This window comes from Carcharodon carcharias, chromosome 10 (genome assembly GCF_017639515.1).
Source record: "Carcharodon carcharias isolate sCarCar2 chromosome 10, sCarCar2.pri, whole genome shotgun sequence".
NCBI lineage: Eukaryota > Metazoa > Chordata > Chondrichthyes > Lamniformes > Lamnidae > Carcharodon > Carcharodon carcharias.
In genome coordinates, this window is record NC_054476.1 from 169,269,369 (window position 1) to 169,288,769 (window position 19,401).

Here is a 19,401-nt window from a genome sequence, read left to right on the forward strand (position 1 = left end):
TGAGTAATTTGCAACATGAGCAGGCTTCCAGCACTGGTCTCCCAATAATCAAAGGCACAAGATAGTCCAAATCGGCTCAGCCCTGTTTAATGTGCAGCAGCTTGTCCAACATGAAAGTCAAATGTCTTCTACAACCTTTATCAATACATAAGCACAAGACACAAGACGACACTTGGAAATGAGATTGAACTCTGGCCCGGAAACTGGGTTGTGCACGTGCTCATGTTTCAGTCTCTACATGGCCTCCCAAGTGCCTGAAGTGACGTGTAAGAAGCACACCAATATTGGGTAAGGACAAACAAGCAATCGGTTCCCTTTACCCACATCTGAAGCTGGTGTTAGCCCAATTGCTGGTACATGCTTGACCCTCTGTTCAGTTTATGGGCAACTTCAGATTCAAGTGGACTTTGGATAAAATGGGTGTAACTGAGACAATTCAACAGTAATAGAAGACCATAAGACATAGGAGCAGAAATTAGGCCATTCGGCCCATTGAGTCTGCTCCGCCATTCAATCATGGCTGATAAATTTCTCAACCCCATTGTCCTGCCTTCTCCCCGTAACCTTTGATCCCCTTACCAATCAAGAACCTATCTATCTCGGTCTTAAATACACTCACTGACCTGGCCTCCACAGCCTTCTGTGGCAATGAATTCCATAGATTCACCACGCTCTGGCTAAAGAAGTTTCTCCTCATCTCTGTTCTAAAAGGTCTTCCCTTTACTCTGAGGCTGTGCCCTCGGGTCCTAGTCTCTCCTACTAATGGAAACATCTTCCCCGTGTCCAGGCCTTTCAGTATTCTGTAAGTTTCAATCAGATCCCCCCTCATCCTTCTAAACTCCATCGAGTATAGATTCAGAGTCCTCAAACGTTCCTCATATGTTAAGCCTTTCATTCCTGGGATCATTCTCATAAACCTCCTCTAGACCCTCTCCAGAGCCATAACATCCTTCCTGAGATATGGGGCCCAAAATTGCTCACAATATTCTAAATATGGTCTGACCAGAGCCTTATAAAGCCTCAGCAGCACATTCCTGCTTTTATATTCTAGGCCTCTCGAAATAAATGCTAACATTGCATTTGCCTTCCTAACTACCGACTCAACCTGCAAGTTAACCTTAAGAGAATCCTGGACTAGGACTCCCAAGTCCCTTTGCACTCCAGATTTCTGAATTCTCTCCCCATTTAGAAAATAGTCAATGCCTCTATTCTTCCTACCAAAGTGCATGACCTCACACTTGCCCACGTTGTATTCCATCTGCCAGAAGAACTGTTTGAGATCCCTGTGCTACACAGGTTTGTCGTGAGGCAACTGCCACACACACTGGATACTCTCGGAGAAACCAACCCTACAGATCGTCTGGAGAAGGGGAAGTTGCTGACCTGTATCCTACCCTTCTGATCACCATTGCTCCTATCTCCTAGATTCCTGTCCTACCAGTCCCCATCCGGCCAGCAATCCGACACCTCAGTGGGTCCATCGCTTACCTATGCGCTAGTAGCGACCTGAAATTCCTGCACTCACCTCCCATCGTGTCATCGTATGGGAATGAAGTGTGAAGGCTCATGGGCTCCCAAATATCTAGGCAAATGCATTTCCAGGTCATAACACCAAGCAACTGCCAGTCAAATACATACGGGGCACAACACAGAAACAGGCCATTCACCCAGCCGGTCCATTCTAGCATTCACCATCTCACAAACAGCTGCCCTAACCCTATGTTCCTGCTCCATTCCCACATCTCGGTCTTCCTTTCCATGAACCATCTACCCAATGTCAATCATGGAATCTGGTTGTCTACATAATGGTCCATGTAAAAAAGAAGTCCCTTGTTCTTAGCAATAAACTTTGGACATTCAATCTTGTATTGCTGGTCCCATGTTCCACACCCTTCAAATTACTGGAACGTCTGTTTCAATCCAATTTGCTCCTTCTCTTCATAACTTTAAATGTCTCCATCAAACCACCATGTGACCTCCCCTGCTTAATAAAAACAGCCCCAATTTATCCAAATGCTTCTTTTGAATATGTATTTCCTCTTACTATACAGCATCCTAGTGAATCGGCAATGAATCTGCAGTCTATTGAAAAAGTGCAAGGTGAATCCAAATGTTACTCTGATTTGACAAATACAGAATAGTCTATACTTCTCAGTGATGCTCAGATTGCAAAACTCTCTGTTCTAACTGGAACACTCACACGTCGTTCCCATTTCTCTTGAATTCACATTCTTCTAAACATTACAAACAGTGTCTGCAAAATATCAGTTGGCAGAGGATGACCCAGGGTTCACTGGAATGCATTGGGTGACTGTGTGGGTACATTCAGTATGAATAAGAAACAGTAGTCAGAAAAAAATGCTCCTCATGGTTTCCGACACCCACCTGTTCTAATAAATGGAGTCAGACAGCAAAAGTATGAAGAAAATGAGGAAATCCAAAATAACAAAGACAACAGGAATTCATCCAACTAACTGAAAACTCACATGGATTTGATTCTCGACTCTGGTGGCTTGGCATCCACTTCATCTTGTGAGAAGCAGGGCAGGGAAAGGGCATCTTTATCTTCTTCGTCACTAGATGGAAATGTGGTTAAAGATTATTTTTTATTAAATGTGTGAACTGCAATCAGTAAAGTGGATGTTACAGCCCAGATTCTCAAAAAAATCTCTGATAAACTACAGATGGATTCGGCCTGCCTAGAAATTGACAGCAACACTGGCGCACTGTGGCTGCAGCATGGACCATCTGAAAAATGCACTACAGCAACTTAACAAAGCTTCTTTGACAGCATCTTCCATACCAGTGACCTCCACTGCCTACAAGCACAAGGACAGCCAGACACACGGGAACACCACCAGCTGCAAGGCTCCCTCCAAATCACCCACCATCCTGACTTGGAAATTTAATTGCCAGCCCTTCATTGTCGCCAAGCCACAATCCTGAATAACCTGGAAGTCCCTTCCTAACAGCACTATCAGCGTACCTGCAGCAGTTTAAGAAGGCAGCTCCCCACCACTTTCTTGAGGGCAATTAGCAATGAACAATAAACGCTGGCCTTGTCAGTCATGCCCACAAACAATAGACAGGTTTTTTTTTAAATCACCATTACAACTTTCCGCTAATTCAAGGGAATCCAAAAACCAAAGATTTTTTGGTGTAAGGATATTAATAGGCATGTTTTAAAAGCACTGAAATATTGTTTAATTATTTAACTGTACACCAATGTAACCAGTAAATAATTGAAAAACATTTTCAATTATTAAAAATCCAGCCACTGACCAGTGGTGGACTGGACTCATTAATACAGCTGAAAACGGATCTGATCAAACTGCACCAGGTTATCACTCAAATATAAACCAATTCAAAAAATTCTAATGCAAATGAATCCTCTAACTCATGCTTTAAATTTCTGCCTCATTACGGTGGTTCATGGTGGAATTTAAGTTTCCAAAATGCAAATTAGTTTGAGCAGAAAATTCAGCAAAGAAATTCGAGGACCAGCACAATTCCAAGCACGATTTATACCCGGATCACCAACTGCGCCCAAAGCAAAAACTCTTGGCCATCGTGGAGCCACGTTTTGCCCTTTGTCACGTTGTTATATTGTGCTTTTCATGACAACAACAAACTGGCAGATACATATTGTGAAAAGAGCTCCAGGTCTAACTGGGCATTTTCTTGCTGCTTTGAGGACTCAAAAGCACCACAAATCACTTGTACTTAGAGTCATCGAGTCATAGTCATAGAGTCTTCTGCAAACTAGAACATCCAAAAGTCACATTAAAGGAGGAGGAGGAGCCCCAAAGATTTGGTATTTGCTGTAATGGCAACATCGCTGAATGTACAAGAGCGATGATCGTGAATGTGAAAGGGTTACAAAGAGTTACTATGAAAAGACAATTAATGTGACCTGTTACAAATAGACAACTGTCATTCTTTCATTCGTATTAAAATATGTGGAAAACACAAAATTGCAAATTTTCCCCCAAGTGCAATATGGGGCAGAATTTTTCATCTCGCAGGCAGGTGTGTGCCTGACCCAAAAGGGAATGAAGTAGTGCACAATGATGAGGATAGTGCGCGATGATGATGATGGTGCACGATGATGATGATAGTGCGATGATAATGATGATGGTGCGCGATGATGATGATAGTGCATGATGATGATGGTGCGCGATGATGATGATGGTGCGCGATGATAGTGGGCGATGATAATGATAGTGGGCGATGATGATGATAGTGGGCAATGATGATGATAGTGGGCAATGATGATGATGATGATGATAATGGGCGATGATGATGATAGTGCGCGATGATAATGATAGTGGGCGATGATGATGATAGTGGGCGATGATAATGATGATGATGATAGTGGGCGATGATGATGATGATGATAGTGCGCGATGATAATGATAGTGGGCGATGATGATGATGATAATGATAGTGCGCGATGATAATGATAGTGGGCGATAATGATGATGATGATAGTGGGCAATGATGATGATAGTGGGCGATGATGATGATAGTGGGCGATGATGATGATGATGATACTGCGCGATGATGATGATGATAGCGCACGATGATGATGATGATAGCGCGCGATGATGATGGCGCGATGATGATGATGGTGCGCGATGATGATGATAGCGCGCGATGATGATGATGGCGCAATGATGATGATGGCGCGATGATGATAGTGCGCGATGATGATGATAGCGCAATGATGATGATGGTGGGCGATGATGATGTTGGTGCGCGATGATGATGATGGTGCGCGATGATGATGATAGTGCGAATGATGATGGTGCGCGATGATGAAGATGTTGCGCGATGATGATAGTGGGCGATGATGATGATAGCGCGATGATGATGATAGCGCAATGATGATGGTGCGCGATGATGATGATGGTGCGCGATGATGATGATAGTGCGATGATGATGATAGTGCGATGATGATGATAGTGCGATGAAGATGTTGCGCGATGATGATGGTGCGCGATGATGATGATAGCGCAATGATGCTGCGCGATGATGAAGATGGTGCGCGATGATGATAGTGGGTGATGATGATGATAGCGCGATGATGATGGTGCGCAATGATGATGATAGTGCAATGATGATGGTGCGCGATGATGAAGATATTGCGTGATGATGATGATAGTGGGCGATGATGATGATAGCGCGATGATGAAGATGGCGTGATGATGATGATGGTGCGATGGTGATGATGGCGCGATGGTGATGATGGCGCGATGGTGATGATGGCGCGACGATGATAATGGCGCGACGATGATAGTGCGCGATGATGATGATGATGGCGTGATGATGATGATAGTGCGATGATGATGATGATAGCGCAATGATGATGGTGCGCGATGATGATGATAGTGGGCGATGATAGTGGCGATGATGATGATGATGATGATAATAGTGCGATGATGATGATAGCGCGTGATGATGATGATAGCGCGCGATGATGATGATGATGGTGCGCGATGATGATGGCGCGATGATGATAGTGCTCGATGATGATGATGATGAAAATAGTGCGCGATGATGATGATGATGCGCGATGATGATGATGGTGCGATGATGATAGCGCAATGCTGATGATGATAGTGCAATGATGATGGTGCGCGATGATGATGATAGTGGGCGATGATGATAATAGTGGGCGATGATGATGATGATGATAATAGTGCGATGATGATGATAGCGCGCGATGATGATGATGGCGCGATGATGATGATAGCGCGCGATGATGATGATGATGGTGCGCGATGATGATGATGAAGGTGCGTGATGATAGTGGGTGATGATGATGATGATGAGGATAGTGCGCGATGATGATGATAATAGTGCGATGATGATGATAGCACGATGATGATAGCGCACGATGATGATAGCGCGTGATGATGATGATAGTGCGCAATGATGATAGTGCACGATGATGATGATGAGGATAGTGCGCAATGATGATGATGATAATGGCGCGATGATGATAGTGCGCGATGATGATGATAATAGTGCGATGATGATGATAGTGGGCGATGATGATGATAGTGCACGATGATGATGATAATGGTGCATGATGATGATGATAGTGCATGATGATGATGATGGTGCACAATGATGATGGTGCGCGATGATAGTGCGCGATGATGATGGTGCGCGATGATGATGATAGTGGGCGATGATGATAGTGCACGATGATAATGATAGTGCGCGATGATAATGATAGCGCAATGATGATGGTGCGCGATGATGATGATGGTGCGCGATGATGATGATGGTGCGCGATGATGATGATAGTGCGATGATGATGATAGTGCGATGATGATGATAGTGCGATGATGATGATAGTGCGATGATGGTGCGCGATGAAGATGTTGCGCGATGATGATGGTGCGCGATGATGATAGCGCAATGATGATGCTGCGCGATGATGAAGATGGTGCGCGATGATGACAGTGCGATGATGATGATGATAGCACGATGATAATGGTGCGCGATGATGATAGTGGGTGATGATGATGATAGCGCGATGATGATGGTGCGCGATGATGATGATAGTGCGATGATGATGATGATGGCGCAATGATGATGGTGCGCGATGATGAAGATATTGCGTGATGATGATGATAGTGGGCGATGATGATGATAGCGCGATGATGAAGATGGCGTGATGATGATGATGGCGCGATGGTGATGATGGCGCGATGGTGATGATGGCGCGACGATGATAATGGCGCGACGATGATGATAGTGCGCGATGATGATGATGATGGCGTGATGATGATGATGATAGTGCGATGATGATGATGATAGCGCAATGATGATGGTGCGCGATGATGATGATAGTGGGCGATGATAGTGGCGATGATGATGATGATGATGATAATAGTGCGATGATGATGATAGCGCGTGATGATGGTGATAGCGCGCGATGATGATGGTGCGCGATGATGATGGCGCGATGATGATAGTGCTCGATGATGATGATAGTGCGTGATGATGATGATGATGAAAATAGTGCGCGATGATGATGATGATGCGCGATGATGATGATGGTGCGATGATGATAGCGCAATGCTGATGATGATAGTGCAATGATGATGGTGCGCGATGATGATGATAGTGGGCGATGATGATAGTGGGCGATGATGATAATAGTGGGCGATGATGATGATGATGATAATAGTGCGATGATGATGATAGCGCGCGATGATGATGATGGCGCGATGATGATGATAGCGCGCGATGATGATGATGATGGTGCGCGATGATGATGATGAAGGTGCGTGATGATAGTGGGTGATGATGATGATGAGGATAGTGCGCAATGATGATGATAATAGTGCGATGATGATGATAGCACGATGATGATAGCGCGCGATGATGATGGCGCGATGATGATGATAGTGCATGATGATGATGAGGGTGTGCGATGATGATGATATGGCGTGATAATGATGATAGTGCGCAATGATGATAGTGCGCGATGATGATGATGAGGATAGTGCGCGATGATGATGATGATGGCGCGATGATGATGATGGTGCGCGATGATGATGATGGTGCAATGATGATGATAGTACGTGATGATGATGATGGTGCGCAATGATGATAGTGCGATGAAGGCGCAATGATGATGATGATGATAGTGGGCAATGATGATGATAATAGTGCGATGATGATGATAGCGTGCGATGATGATGGTGCGCGATGATGATGATGGCGTGATGATAGAGCGCGATGATGATGATGGTGCGCGATGATAATGATGGTGCACGATGATGATTATAGTGCGCGATGATGATAGCGCGCGATGATAGTGCGCGATGATGATGATGGTGCGCGATGATGATAGTGCGCGATGATGATGATAGTGCGCCATGATGATGATAGTGCACGATGATAATGATAGTGGGTGATGATGATGATGATGATAGCGTGCAATGATGATGATGATGGCATGATGATGATAGTGCGCAATGATGATGATAGTGCACGATGATAATGATAGTGGGTGATGATGATGATGATAGCGTGCGATGATGATGATGATGGCATGATGATAGTGCGCAATGATGATGATAGTGCGCGATGATGATAGTGCGCGATGATGGTGCGCGATGATAGTGATGGTGCGCGATGATAGTGCGCGATGATGATGGTGCGCGATGATGATGATAGTGCACGATGATAGTGCGCGATGATGATGATGGTGCGCGATGATGATAGTGCGATGATGATGATAGTGCGATGATGATGGTGCGCGATGATGATGGTGCGCGATGATGATGGTGCGCGATGATGATGATGGTGCGCGATGATGATGATGGTGTGCAATGATGATGGTGTGCGATGATAATGATAGTGGGCGATGATGATGATGATAATGGTGCGATGATGATGATAGCATGATGATGATGATAGCGTGCGATGATGATGATAGTGCGCGATGATAATGATAGTGGACGATGATGTTGATGATAATAGTGCGATGATGATGATAGTGCGCGATGATAATGATAGTAGGCGATGATGATGACAATAGTGCAATGATGATGAAAGCACGATGATGATGATAGCGCACGATGATGAGATGATGATGGTGCGCGATGATGATGATGATGGCGTGATGATGACGATAGTGCGCAATGATGATAGTGCGCGATGATGATGATGAGGATAGTGCGCAATGATGATGATGATAATGGCGCGATGATGATAGTGCGCGATGATGATGATGGTGCGCGATGATGATGATGGTGTGCGATGATGATAGTGCGTGATGATGACGATAGCGCGTGATGATGATAGTGTGCGTGATGATGATGATAGTGCAATGATGATGATAGTGCGCGATGATGATAGTGCACGATGATGATGATAGTGTGCGATGACGATAGCGCGTGATGATAGTGCGCGATGATAGTGCGCAATGATGATAGTGCACGATGATGATGATAGTGTGCGATGACGATAGCGCGTGATGATGATGATAGTGCGATGAAGGCATGATGATGGTGTGCGATGATGATGATAGTGCGATGATGATGATGATAGCGCAATGATGATGATGGCGCGATGATGATGATAGTGCGATGATGATGATGATAGTGCGATGATGGCGCAATGATGATGATGATGGCGCAATGATGACGATATTGCGATGATGATAGTGCGATGATGATCATGGTGCGTGGTGATGATGATGATGGCGCGATGATGATGATAATAGTGCGCGATGATGATAGTGCGCGATGATAGTGCGCGATGATGATAGTGCGCGATGATGATAGTGCGCGATGATGGTGCTCAATGATGACAATAGTGCGATAATGATGATAGCACGATGATGATGATGGTGCGCGATGATGATGGTGTGCTATGATGATGATGATAGTGCACGATGATGATAGCGCGATGATGATAATAGCACTATGATGATGATAGCGCGCAATGATGATGGCGCGATGATGATAGCGCGCGATGATGATAATAGTGCGCGATGATGATAGTGCGCAATGATGATAGTGCGCGATGATGGTGCTCAATGATGACGATATTGCGATAATGATGATAGCACAATGATGATGATGGTGCGCGATGATGATGGTGTGCGATGATGATGATAGTGCGCGATGATGATAGCGCGATGATGATGATGATAGTGCTATCATCATCATCATCGCGCTATGATGATGATGATAGCGCGCAATGATGATGATGGCGCGCAATGATGATGATGGCGCGCGATGATGATGATAGCGCGCGATGATGATGATAGCGCGCGATGATGATGGCGCGATGATGATGATAGCGTGCGATGATGATGATGATGGTGCGAGATGATGATGATGATGGCGTGATGATGATAGTGAGCAATGATAGTGCGATGATGATGGTGCGATGATGATAGCGCGATGATGATGATAGCACGATGATGACGATAGCGCGCGTTGATGATGGCGCGATGATGATGGTGCGTGATGATGATGGTGCGCGATGATGATGATGATGGCGTGATGATGATGATAGTGCGCAATGATGATGATAGTGCGCGATGATGATGAGGATAGTGCGCGATGATGATGATGATGGCGTGATGATGTTGGTGCGCCATGATGATGATAGTGCGCGATGATGATGATGATGATGATGATGATGATGGTGCACAATGATGATGATAGTGCACGATGACGATGATGGCGCGATGATGGTGATGATAGTGCGATGAAGGCGCGATGATGATGATAGTGCGCGATGACGATGATGGCGCGATGATGATGATGATAGTGCGCAATGATGATGATGGCGCGATGATGATGATAGTGTGCGATGATGGTGCGCGATGATGATGATGGCGCGATGATGATGATGATGATGGCGTGATGACGATGATAGTGTGCGATGATGATGGTGGCGTGATGATGATGATGATAGTGCGCGATGATGATGATAGTGCGATGAAGGCGCGATGATGATGATAGTGCGCGATGACGATGATGGCGCGATGATGATGATAGTGCGCAATGATGATGATGGCGCGATGATGATAGTGCGCGATGATGATGATGATAATAGTGCGATGATGATGATCGTGGGCGACGTTGATGATAATAGTGCGATGATGATGATAGCGCGCGATGATGATGATGGTGTGCGATGATGATGGCGTGATGATGATGATAGTGTGCGATGATGGTGCGCGATGATGATGATGGCGCGATGATGATGATGATGGCGTGATGACGATGATAGTGTGCGATGATGATGATGGCGTGATGATGATGATAGTGCGCGATGATGATTATAGTGCGCAATGATGATGATGAGGATAGTGCGCGATGATGATGATGGTGCGCAATGATGATGATGATGGTGTGCGTGATGATGATGATGATAGTGCGCGATGATGATGATGGTGTGAGATGACGATAGTGCGCGATGACGATAGCGCGTGATGATGATGATAGTGTGCGTGATGATGATGATGAAAGTGCGTGATGATGATGATAGTGCAATGACGATGATAGTGCGCGATGATGATGATAGTGTGCGATGACGATAGCGCGTGATGATGATAGCGCGTGATGATGATAGTGCACGATGACGATAGCGCGTGATGATGATGATAGTGCACGATGATAGTGCGCGATGATAGCGTGTGATGACGATGATAGTGTGCGATGATGATGATAGCGCGTGATGATGATAGTGCGTGATGATGATGATAGTGTGCGATGATGATGATAGTGCGCGATGATGATGATAGTGTGCGATGATGTCAGACGTCAGGCGAACATCCCGATGTCATTACGCACTCTCACGATCTTTCAGTCGGTGGGTGTGCGCAAGAGGCAGCAGAGCAACCACTAACAATTAAGAGACCTACTAAAGCTCTTCATTTAACTGAATTTTTCACTTGGTCACAACCACTCGGTTGGCGGGCGTGCACATAGGCCAAGGCGGCCTTTGCATTTTTAACAAAACCTCATCCGCTGGCAGGACGAGGTTTTGAACATTGACTAAAACAGGTACAAAAATTTTTAAAACTCATTTTTAACATGTCCCTGTTCATGTGACAGAGTCACGCGTCGGGGCATGTTTTCCTTATTTTAAAATTCTTTATTTCTCATGTTAAAATTTTTCAGCTCACTCACTGAGGCTGCTCTGTGGTTCAGGGAGCTTTCACTGAGAACTCCCCCTGACTTCAACACTCGCGCTCCTCCCACCCTCACCCCGGCAGCGCTGAGCGTTTCAGTGCGCAATTCACACTGGCTAGCCAGCGTGAAATCCCAGTTGGGGCCCGATCGCAGGAGGTTTCCCGGCTGCTCCCAGGGTCGCCCACCACGCCTGCCCGTCGAGGTAAAAATTCTGACCAGGGAGAGGCAACTGAAAGGACAAAAATTAAACTGGCATGACAGCTTCGCTGTGTAGGTTCCCCCAGTTTTCAGCTAAGCCACCAGATGGAGCACTTCTCCAGCTCATACTAACAATGGAGAATAAAATTGGTGCACATTTCAGTTCTCCCTCCAGTGCTCCAGGGTTGCCACTTTTTGCCAGATCCAAAAACCAACATGAAAAGTTTGCAGCTACATCAACAACTCCAAATTGACTCCCCTTGTGAGAAATCCAAACCTAGGGACCGTTAATATAAGATAGCCACAAATAAAATTGATAAGAAATTCACGCCCAGCTTCTTTACCCAGCGTGAACTGAGGTTTCAAGGAAGGTTTTTTTTTTAAATTGCTGTGCCCCATTTTTAATAACTTTTTTGGCCTTGTTAGTACGATGTTGTTCGTCTGAGTGTGTGGAGTGCTGACCCGACCTTCCCAGGACTGGTCATTTTGTCCTTCTGAGGGAGCTGTTAAAGAAAATGAGAACAAAATTCTGCTCAGATGAAGAGCAGGGTGGAGAACTAACCTGGCGGCAAGTAACATTTGCAGGGGCCAATCTACAAAGCATGTTCGTTGGAATACTGGCTGCAAGTCACTCACAACAAAGCGACAAGTCATCAGATAGGGAGCACAGCCTTCAGCTGTCTGTACAGGGAGACTCAGCCACTGCAGATGGCCCAAAAGGTAAAAAAGAGCAAAAACCAGGTCCCACACACACACAGTACAAACTCCATCTCCCAGTGAAAATATTAAAAAGTCCATGTTTTAAATAAACATGAACATCAATCCCAACGGCCCCTCTGGCAATGAGTTATGGATTGGTCAGTTTGGGAGTGGGTGTAGTGCGTGGTTCCCACTCTCGAGAAGTGGAACTTGCAGCCCACACCATCCCAATGTCGGCTACTGAAGAAAGCAGCATTGCTGGTCAGGGGGTGGAGAAATGTGGAGGTCAAGACTATCACAACTGTAGAAAGCAACTGGTCTCTGCTGTGACAGAAATAGGGAAAACGTGATCACAAGATCAGGTCCGAAAGGCAAAGATAAAGGCAGAGTTTCAAATCGGTCTCTCTTCTGATGGTCTTTTCAAATCAAAGCGCTCACCTGCTGCTGCACATGTTCTCTTGTATTCCCAACATTTTAGCCTTCACCTTTCTCCTCTGCTTTTTAATCGCAGCCTTGATCGCTTCCATGAAAATTGCTGGGCACTTCTCATCATTGAGAATCTCTCTGCAACATCAAAACAGATCTTCTAAGTCTCTGTTACATGAGGCAAAGGTCAGTACCTTAGACTTCATTTCAACTGTTCCACACTTCAAGAAAGTAATTACCAAAAGCAAAACTGTATTGACCCTTACAAACTGTAAAAGGATGCTGGACAGGCAATTTTAGATTGCAGTCCATCCATTACACAGATAGATTGCAGAATCGTCCTTTCGTTATGAGCTGGGTGGGAGTGGGGGTGGGGGGGGGGTGGGGTAGAGCATAGACATCAAGGGTTGCAAACCCACCATTTATTTCCCCATGACACACATCCTCACCTGAACCTTCTGGACACCACACAATACTTGCTCACCTCTGATAGTAAGCTAGTTCCTCCTGCACCAAGAACAAGTTAGCCTTTAGCTCGTTGCGCTCATGCAGAATCTGTCGCATTTCTTGCTTTGTAAAGTAGGGCCGGTTTGGATCTGTCACATCGATGATGATTTTGTCAGCCAGGTTGAAAGCTGGTGCGTCGCTGATCTTTTAAGAGAAGAAGAGGTGAAGGGCATTGAAAGTCTACACAGTTATCCAGCTACAACAACCCTAGAACTAAACAAACTTAATCTTCGATTGGTTTAATTCTGATTTCAGATGTGCAGTCACCTCCTTATTTTTAAATAAACAGTTTGTCAAGAAACATGCTTTATGCCAGATATTGTGTTTTAATCCACTGGCTAGAAAACTAAACTGGACTCTTAAAGACAAAGACTTTTTAAAACACAGGCTAAAAGTGTGACTGGAGCCTACAACAAAGATGGCTACCCCAACTTGCATCACTATACTCTCCACATTGCAACCCAATGAGAGGAAGACACTGTGTCAGCAAAGCACCATCAAGGACAACACCCTCAGGAGAATGTGAGTGAGCCACATATCCTGTGCCTTGATGCCTTGCTAATGGGGAAATCACCTGGGATATTCAACAAGGGGTTCCCAGACATGAACTGTAAGGTACAAGGGGAAATACACTAGTCATAACCATGTTTGAACCAGGCCCAATATTTGTGTTTAAGTTTCCGCTTTCTCTGTGGGAGGACAAGCATCTGAGACACTGACGAGAGAAGACCCAAGTGGGGCCCCTGCCTTATCGCTCTCTCTCCAGCCCACCTTGCAAGCTTCTAACCCTGTTTACTGAACATGACTATCCAGAGACACCCCTGCTGCAGACAGAGAATTAAAAGAATTCAACCTATCACCATCATTTCCAGGAGAACAGCCAAAACAGCCATCTACATCTTTAAATGGAAGCATAGGGGCCACTGAAGGAAAGTCACAAGGCCACTGAATTCAGCCTGAAGCTAAATTACAGACTGTACATTCCTTTTATGTTTATGGACTCAATTTGACTAACCTGTCCTTCCACATTCTAATCTATTTATGTACCTGTGTGACCTGTGTTTGTGACAGAGAGAGAGTGACAGACAGAGAATGAGCAAAAAAGTCAGAGTGTATTTTGTTTCGATTGGTTTAAGTATGATAAAACTTTCTTTGCTAAACTCAAGAAAACCTGTCCAATTTGTTATTTTATCGTTATAGCGTGTAAACAGTTAAGTTCTCACTAAATTAGCAAGTATATCCTTCCGCAACAAAAAAAACTATTGTGGTCAAACAAGGAGAGGGAAAAGGAGGGAGTCATTCAACCCCCTCCTCACTTGATTGTAACTAAATGTATAGGGTAGGATTTTAAAAAGGCATCTGGCCCATCCAGATCCCCATTGATTAGGATCTGGATCGACCACTTGCACCTTTCCTCTCTGAAGTATGCAAGCTGTCCTAGTTTCTTTTAGAATGCTTTGCCACCAATTTACACTGGGCATGTCAAATACTCATCTTTTCCAATTGTGCAAGTAACATGCCTGTACTATTGATCTGCCCATTCCATTTCCTTCAGTAAATTCAACACTTGCAGCCTACAGTGTCTTCCCCAGGCATCTTTAATCTCCCCTCGTCCCCTAACAAAATCAACTCATTCAACCTTTTTTTAGGCATGAATGATCGATGATCCAAAATGTAAGCTCCACTTTTCTTTTTTTTTAAATATACCCTGTTAGGCCTAGTAGCTCCTGTAGCATTTGAGGGGGTAAATTATCCATGACTAGGCAAAAAGATATTATAGAAGAAAATTAGTACAGAAATTGTAACAATAATTATTTGACACATTTAAGGAGATATTCTACACAAATCTTTGAAATAGGGACTTGAACCCAAACATTCTGATTTAGGAGGCAAGAGTGCTATCGCCTGAGATTAAAATACCTTTTGGTCGGTGCCTTTTTCAGTGCGGATCTCAGCCAGGTTGGATTGGAGCCTGTCTATTTCTTTGTCCTTTTGCTGCACTGTGACCTCCAGTTCTGCCTTCTTCTCCAGCACACTTCTCAGCTGGGTTTGAACCACGTTTATTTTGTGCCGCAAATCGTTGTTAACCTTCAGAAGTCGATCCAACTGCTGCTGAAGCTGGAACAAAACAATCTGTAACAGTCAGATCAACAAGTTCACTTTCGTTTTTGTTCATGCATTTTCAGAGACTTGCAGTGTTAAAAATAATGACATCATCAGGCAGTTTATTAACATCCTCCATCCTGCCCCTTTCTCCCTCTCTGCTCCTAAAAATAGGGACTGACTCTGCTAATATGGTTGCAGCATCCTGATGTATTTGTGGAAACCTGCCTTCCCAACCTGAACACAACTAAAGGGCTCAAAGAAAATGAAGGAAAATCATTTTTTTTTAGTGCCCCTATGATTTTTCTCCTGGGTCATTCACAGATGTGTTAAGAATTCCTGAAGAGTCAGGGATGACCTGGGGGTGAAGGGGAACGTGGTGATTGGCAACTTAATCTGCTACATTTCCATCAGAGCCCATCAACTCACTGAAGTAGCCATTCTTTTATCTTTGAGCTAAAGGCAGTTTCACTGGGGTGTTTTCTCATCAATGGGACAAATGATCAATCATTGATCAGTCCTGCTGAGAAATTAGCATTCGCACTCTCTCCCAGAATTATTAAATGCAAACACACAGTAATCGGGCAGATAACAAGTACACATGTTTCCCAGATTTGCTGCAACTCATCATTGAACCAAATCGTTTGCCCCCAACCACACAAAACTGAGCCAGATTCTGGTCAGCATCTGACATCCACATATATGCACACTTCCCCATTAAAGGCGATGATCTGATTTTTCCCACACCCCACCCCCCCCAAACCCCACCCCCAACCACACACACACACACACACACACACACACACACACCCCGCCGCCACCCCCCCCCCCCCCCACACACCACTTAACATTGGGACCTAAAGCAGAATTGTTGGGTCCCGAAGGTCACGCTCCTGAATGCAGCTAACACAGTATTGGGATCAAACCGCAATCATCGGCCACTCTGGTTCAGTTCAAAGCTGAACATTCACCACCAGAGCCACCACGAAGCTCAAAAGTTGAATTCACAGGCACATTTCAAGCGTTCGGCAGGTAATTTTGTAATAATAAAACAGGCTTAAATGCAAGTTTGCTTGTAGAATTGGAACCTGCAGCAGGGGTTACAGTACTTTGCAAGAAACACAAGCACTGGTCCTCAAATAAACAGCTCAATCAAAAATGCGACTATGGGACGGTTCAGAATTTCAATCTTCTGACAACTTCTGGATTATCCTTTGCCCTGTAATCAGTTACGGCAGAATGCACCTACTTTTTCCCAACCTGCTGATAAGTAGAGAGATCCTTGGTTGCCTTCCAAAAATCAGATTAAATTATAAAAACCAAAGCAGCGAACCTAGAAACATGATTAAGGCCCCAACAATATTTAGTCTCATAATATAGGAAATGTAAAGATCATTTTGGTCTATCTGACTGAACCTAGAGTTCAAAAACAACCTTCTTTTCAGACCCTGGATTTTAATTGTTGATCCAATGGTACTATCCATAATCTCATCCTTCCAGAGGAGACATTAAATGGAGACCCGGTCAGCCCACTTAGTTTGATGTATTACGAACCACGGTAACTATTGTCAAGAGCAGGAAAGTTCTCCCCAGTGTCCTGGCCAATATGTATCCCTCAGCCAACACTCCTAATATCAGGTTATCTGATTGGAAGAACACCACTGTTGGTGGGGCCTTGCTATGAGAAAATTGGCTGCTTCATTTCTCTACATGCAACAGTGATTATGCTTCAAAAAAGCACTTCACTGGCTGTAAAGCACTTTGAGATGTCCTGACATTGCAAAAGGCACTATATAAATGCAAGACTTTCTTTGTGATGGAATTGTGTGGTCAGACACTGCAATAAATTTAATTTACTCCTTCCGTAGAGAGACATCACGCAGTGCAAAAATTTAGTGAGAAAAACTGGAATTTTGTTTGGTTAGAAGAGTATAGGGAACAGGTTCTCTCAAGGGATTTCTACACAATAAGCCATGTCTACCTTCATCTAAATCATTGCAGAGTCCCAAAATTCACATAATGTCACATAAGGTCTTGAAATGAGGGACTTATACTTTACAGGGGATGGTTGACCAATAATTGTTTTTCCAGTCACACATTAACAGTGCACAAAGGTACACAAGAATGCAATGTTTGACAGAAACAATGCAATAGAAATCAGTAGTATCAGGAATGAAATGGTGTGGAACACACATGGTGTGACCCTGCAAAGTCCTCCTTACTAAATCTGGGGGTTTGTGCCAAAATTGGGAGAGCTGTCTCACAGACTAGTCAAGCAACAGCCTGACATAGTCATCATCACAGAATCATATTTTACAGATAATGTCCCAGGAACCACCATCACCATCCCTGGATATGTTCTGTCCCACCGGCAGAACAGATCCAACAGAGGTGGTGACACAGTGATATACAGTCGGGAGGGAGTTGTACTGGGAGCCCTAAACATTGACTCCGGACCCCATGAAGTCTCATGGCATCAGGTCAAACATGGGCAAGGAAACCTCCTGCTGATTACCACGTACCACCCTCCCTCAGCTGATGAATCAGTGCTCCCCCATATTGAACACCATTTGGAGAAAGCACTGAGGGTAGCAAGGGCACCGAATGTAATCTGGGTGGGGGACTTCAATGTCCATCACCAAGAGTGGCTCGGTAGCACCACTACTGACCCAGCTGGCCGAGTCCTAAAGGACATAACTGCTAGACTGAGTCTGCGGCAGGTGGTGAGGGAACCAACAAGAGGGAAAAACATACTTGACCTCATCCTCACCAACCAGCCTGCTGCAGATGCATCTGTCCAAGATAGGATTGATAGGAATGACCATCGCACAGTCATTGTGAAGACAAAGTCCCGTCTTCACATCGAGGATACCTTCATCGTGTTGTGTGGCACAAATATGACACAAAGCTGGGTGGGAGGGTGAGCTGTGAGGAGGATGCAGAGATGCTTCAGTGTGATTTGGACAAGCTGAGTGAGTGGGCAAATGCATGGCAGATGCAGTATAATGTGGATAAATGTGAGGTTATCCACTTTGGTAGCAAAAACAGAATGGCTATAAATTGAGAGAGCGGAATGTGCAACGAGACCTGGGTGTTCTCGTACACCAGTCGCTGAAGGTAAGCATGCAGGTGCAGCAGGCGGTAAAGAAGGCAAATGGTATGTTGGCCTTCATAGCCAGAGGATTCGAGTACAGGAACAGGGATGTCTTGCTGCAATTGTACAGGGTCTTGGTGAGACCACACCTGGAATATTGTGTGTAGTTTTGGCCTCCTTATCTGAGGAAGGATGTTCTGGCTATAGAGGGAGTGCAGCGAATGTTTACCAGACTGATTCCTGGGATGGCGGGACTGACTTATGAGGAGAGATTGAGTCCATTAGGATTATATTCACTGGAGTTCAGAAGAATGAGGGGGGATCTCATAGAAACCTATAAAATTCTAACAGGACTAGAGCGGGTAGATGCAGGAAGGAAGTTCCCGATGGTGGGGGAGTCCAGAACCAGGGGTCATAGTCTGAGGATATGGGGTAGACCATTTAGGGCTGAGATGAGGAGAAATTTCTTCACCCAGAGAGTGGTGAGCCTGTGGAATTCACTACCACAGAAAGTAGTTGAGGCCAAAACATTGTATGTTTACCGTGCTAAATGGGATAGATTTTAAACAGATCTAGCAACTCAAGACTGGGCATCCATGAGGTGCTGTGGGCCATCAGCAGCAGCAGAATTGTACTCAAACACAATCTGTAACCTCATGGCCTGGCATATCCCCCACTCTACCATTACCATCAAAC

General features: G+C 44.9%; 1 protein-coding gene across 4 annotated transcripts in view; it reads right to left on the reverse strand.

Moving 5' to 3' along the window:
- Positions 1–19,401, reverse strand: part of LOC121283216 (Rab interacting lysosomal protein) — a 50,757-nt gene that overhangs the window by 11,281 nt on the left and 20,075 nt on the right. For 3 of the 4 annotated variants that reach the window (XM_041197512.1, XM_041197508.1, XM_041197509.1), the window contains exons 4-7: positions 15,429–15,641; positions 13,486–13,652; positions 13,014–13,139; positions 2,487–2,576 (exon numbers count right to left, since the gene is read on the reverse strand). In XM_041197512.1, coding sequence (XP_041053446.1) covers positions 2,487–2,576; positions 13,014–13,139; positions 13,486–13,652; positions 15,429–15,641 — 596 coding nt within the window. The remainder of the gene's footprint in view (positions 1–2,486; positions 2,577–13,013; positions 13,140–13,485; positions 13,653–15,428; positions 15,642–19,401) is intronic. The other variant, XM_041197511.1, reaches the window with a different exon arrangement.